This window comes from Nymphaea colorata, chromosome 10 (genome assembly GCF_008831285.2).
Source record: "Nymphaea colorata isolate Beijing-Zhang1983 chromosome 10, ASM883128v2, whole genome shotgun sequence".
Lineage (NCBI taxonomy): Eukaryota > Viridiplantae > Streptophyta > Magnoliopsida > Nymphaeales > Nymphaeaceae > Nymphaea > Nymphaea colorata.
The window spans coordinates 16,431,687-16,434,922 of NC_045147.1; the positions used below are offsets into that span (position 1 = coordinate 16,431,687).

General features: G+C 42.6%; 1 protein-coding gene across 1 annotated transcript; it reads right to left on the bottom strand.

Annotated features, from left to right (window-relative positions):
- Window positions 1-1,790: 1,790 nt before the first annotated feature.
- On the bottom strand, window positions 1,791-2,616 carry LOC116262892 (zinc-finger homeodomain protein 9-like). Its single transcript, XM_031642426.2, has one exon. It carries the CDS (start codon window positions 2,465-2,467, stop codon window positions 1,991-1,993), a length of 477 nt encoding a protein of 158 aa, XP_031498286.1. The 5' UTR covers window positions 2,468-2,616; the 3' UTR covers window positions 1,791-1,990.
- Window positions 2,617-3,236: the final 620 nt, after the last annotated feature.

Sequence of the window (3,236 nt, forward strand, 5' to 3'; positions counted from 1 at the left end):
ATGGATTCAACGGAAAAGCGAGCTATGCAGTCAACAATATTGATCCTGACCAAAGTCAAGAATTCCTTGTTTGGCTACTGGTTCTACCAGATTTATGTTACATTTCTCCTATGCTATTTTTTATAGCTTATTATTATTTGCTTTTATAAAGTTAGGCTTTGAATAAAGGAGAATGTCAAAAGAATCATTTTCAGAATGGGAGACCTAGGGATGCTGGTTTAACCTTCTCATGTTTATGGCAGTCCCGTCCGTAGTGTAAAATTCTAAAGTGACAACCCTTTAAATTTAACCATGGTAGAGAGAGAGAGAGAGAGAGAGAAAGCAAAAATAGGGAACAGTGGCGTCAGGGCAGGGCAGGACAAATTGATGTAGGGGGACCAATATTATTACCTTGGGAAAGGGAGTGGTGCTTTTGAAAAGAACTATATATTTCAATTTAAACTTTCAAACTTTGGTGCCCTAAGAACTGGAATCATTTCCTATAACCACTTATGTAATGGAAAAAGATTAAATTTTAAACTATAGTTTATCATTGGCCGGTCGCTACAATATAGATCTTTGCATCAGTTACTATGGGTGCTTTTAATATAATAAAAATTGTAATGAAACACAAATTTTCTAGAATTGAGCAACAGTGAGAAGATGAATTAATGGGATGGACGGCTGCCCATGAGATGAACTGCCTTGAATTTACTTGATTTAGATCAAATCATGTGGTGCAGCACTTTACTGCTGAATTGTCTTGAATGAACTGAATTTAGATCAAACCATTTGGTGCGGCACTTTACTCATTTTATTAAGTTTTCGTGGTTTCCAGCTTACAGTGTGTTGAGTACTATTTTTACGGATTCATGACTGGTTCGATTTCGATTCATTTGAATTAGAAATCCGATTTCGACAAACACTGGATTGATACGTGAGTGGAGACAAAATGACGACGCGGGGAAGGGGCCGGGCCCTCGTTCATGGAACACGTAATGATCGAGAAGCCCGTGTCCTTATCCGAAGGTGCACTGTACTGTCTTCATCCCCTTCTGTTCTTTCGGACACAGAAAGCCTGCCATTTCACATGGCCTCTCCCTCACTAAAAGTGGACTCACAGATCCACCATCGATTGCCATCCACCTCTCTCTCTCTCTTGCTTGATTGCCATTGTTCGATGCATGGAGAATCTGCGGCCTTAGCATCTTCATCTTGACCTGATGCATCATCCTCTGGAGCAATACTCATTAAGGCTAATGAGCCAACTAATTTTCTTGTTTTCTGAAACAAAAAATCTGCAAGCTACAGCCCATTCCTCCGTCCATTGAGCTCATGGCTTACGCGGTTAGGGATTGCAGAATCTTCGCTTTCGCAACACCGAATGGCTTGGTTTGTCAACTATTGCATCATCTAGCGACTGCAGAGAATGTTGCTTTTTTGAAAATGTAAAATAAGATTTAGATTTAAGCTAATTAATTAGATGGTTCTGCTGCTCATCACTGACTTATCCCTGACCTATGATCCATGTTAATTCTCTCTACACCATCAAAGACGTCTCCTTCACGCTAACCAAAAATCTGTTTAGATTTTCTTTTTATATATTAGAAAGAAAGCTGAAGACATATATTGGTAAGAAAAGTTCACTGAGAATAAACTAATAAAAACACATCTTTGAGCAGGAGTCATAATCATCAATACCAAAGATTAAACCAATCATGGTGAATCCAATTAAGACAAAATGCAATATTCCCCCACAATTTGGCTTCATTTTCGACAACAAGATAATCATATTCATGGTTATCAAAGTAGAGAAAAAGGGTCGCGGACAAGACTGTCAGATAATTCTTAATTTGAAGCATGTAGAACATCTCTTTCTCGATAGTTGTTACAGGTCAACACCCAAAAATCAAGATTAGTTTGCAACTGAGTATAGCAAATGGAGAAAGAAGAAGGAAGAAAATTGAACGCTTGGAGAGAGAGCGAGGAAAGGGTAGCTAGGAAATTGTTTCTACTGGGTGAGGGAGGAGGCATTGGCGGAGGAGGACTTGTGGTTGTGCATCCACACCTTGAACACCCTTCTGGGGATGCCCGTCTCCTTGCAGAACGCCTGAATGGCCGCCTCCTCTCCCTTCTGCATCCGCCACCCCATCCTCTCCGCGAACTCCGTCATCCTCTCCTTCTGCTCCGCCGAGAACTTGGTCCTGAACCGCTTCCGCCCTCCCCCATCCTGCGCCGCCTCCCCTCCCGGGGAGCAATACCGCCGGTAGTCCAGATCCTCGTCGCGGCTCGCCGCCACCACCTTTCGGTGGAAGTTGCGGTGACAGCCGCAGGCCGCACACCGGAGGTTGCCGTAGTCCGGCGAGTCCGCTGCTGCCTCCATGAACTCGCCGCATCCGTCCGTCGCGTAGCTGCCGAGGTTCGCCGCGTGGTTCTTCAGGCACTCCCTGTACACTCCTCCTGCTCCCACCATCTCCATCACTTCCATGTCAACCAAGAGAACTCCGCCACCAAAGGAAGAAACTCCTTGTTGGGTCCCTATATCAGCTGCCAAAACTCTCTCAACAACCACTAAGCGCCTCTCTCTCTCTCTCTCTCTCCTTCTGTTCTTCTCTAGTTCTTCTCTAGACGAGAGAAACTAATAAAGTAGGGAAGGCAAAGAGCAACAAGACAAAACCAAAGCAAATTTCTAACCAGAGGCTTCCCTTTTAGCTATAATCTATTAATCTTCAACATGACCTTCTCCTAGATGTGGATTTTACTTCTCTTAGCAACTGCATGATTGACAGAAGCCTCACTTTAAGTTTATAATTGTAAAACTTACAAAAACTTTATACTTTTCATTAATTTTTCTTCAAATTGAAAAGCTTTTGTTTTTTGTTTTTTACTTTTATCATATATATGTGCATGTTGCCATTTTTCTTTCAACTTAATTGAACTTTTAACCTCAAGTGAAAATTCTCCTGAAAAAAGAAAAGCAAACTCGGGTAAATGTGGTGAATACAATGAGATGAGAGAGAGAGAGAGAGAGAGACATGAGCCCCAGCAGTGGAGAATTTCTCTGTTATTTTTGCTTTGGGAAACGGGGAGAGAAAACGACATATAGGGAAATGGGGAGCACAACTTCACCCATGCTCGGCTTGTCCTTTGTCAAGTTGACACACTGTGGGGTCAAATCCTCATTCATGGATCGGATCCAGTATCCAACTTAGTACCTGATCCGATACAACGGCCCCCCACCCCCAACACGTGATTTT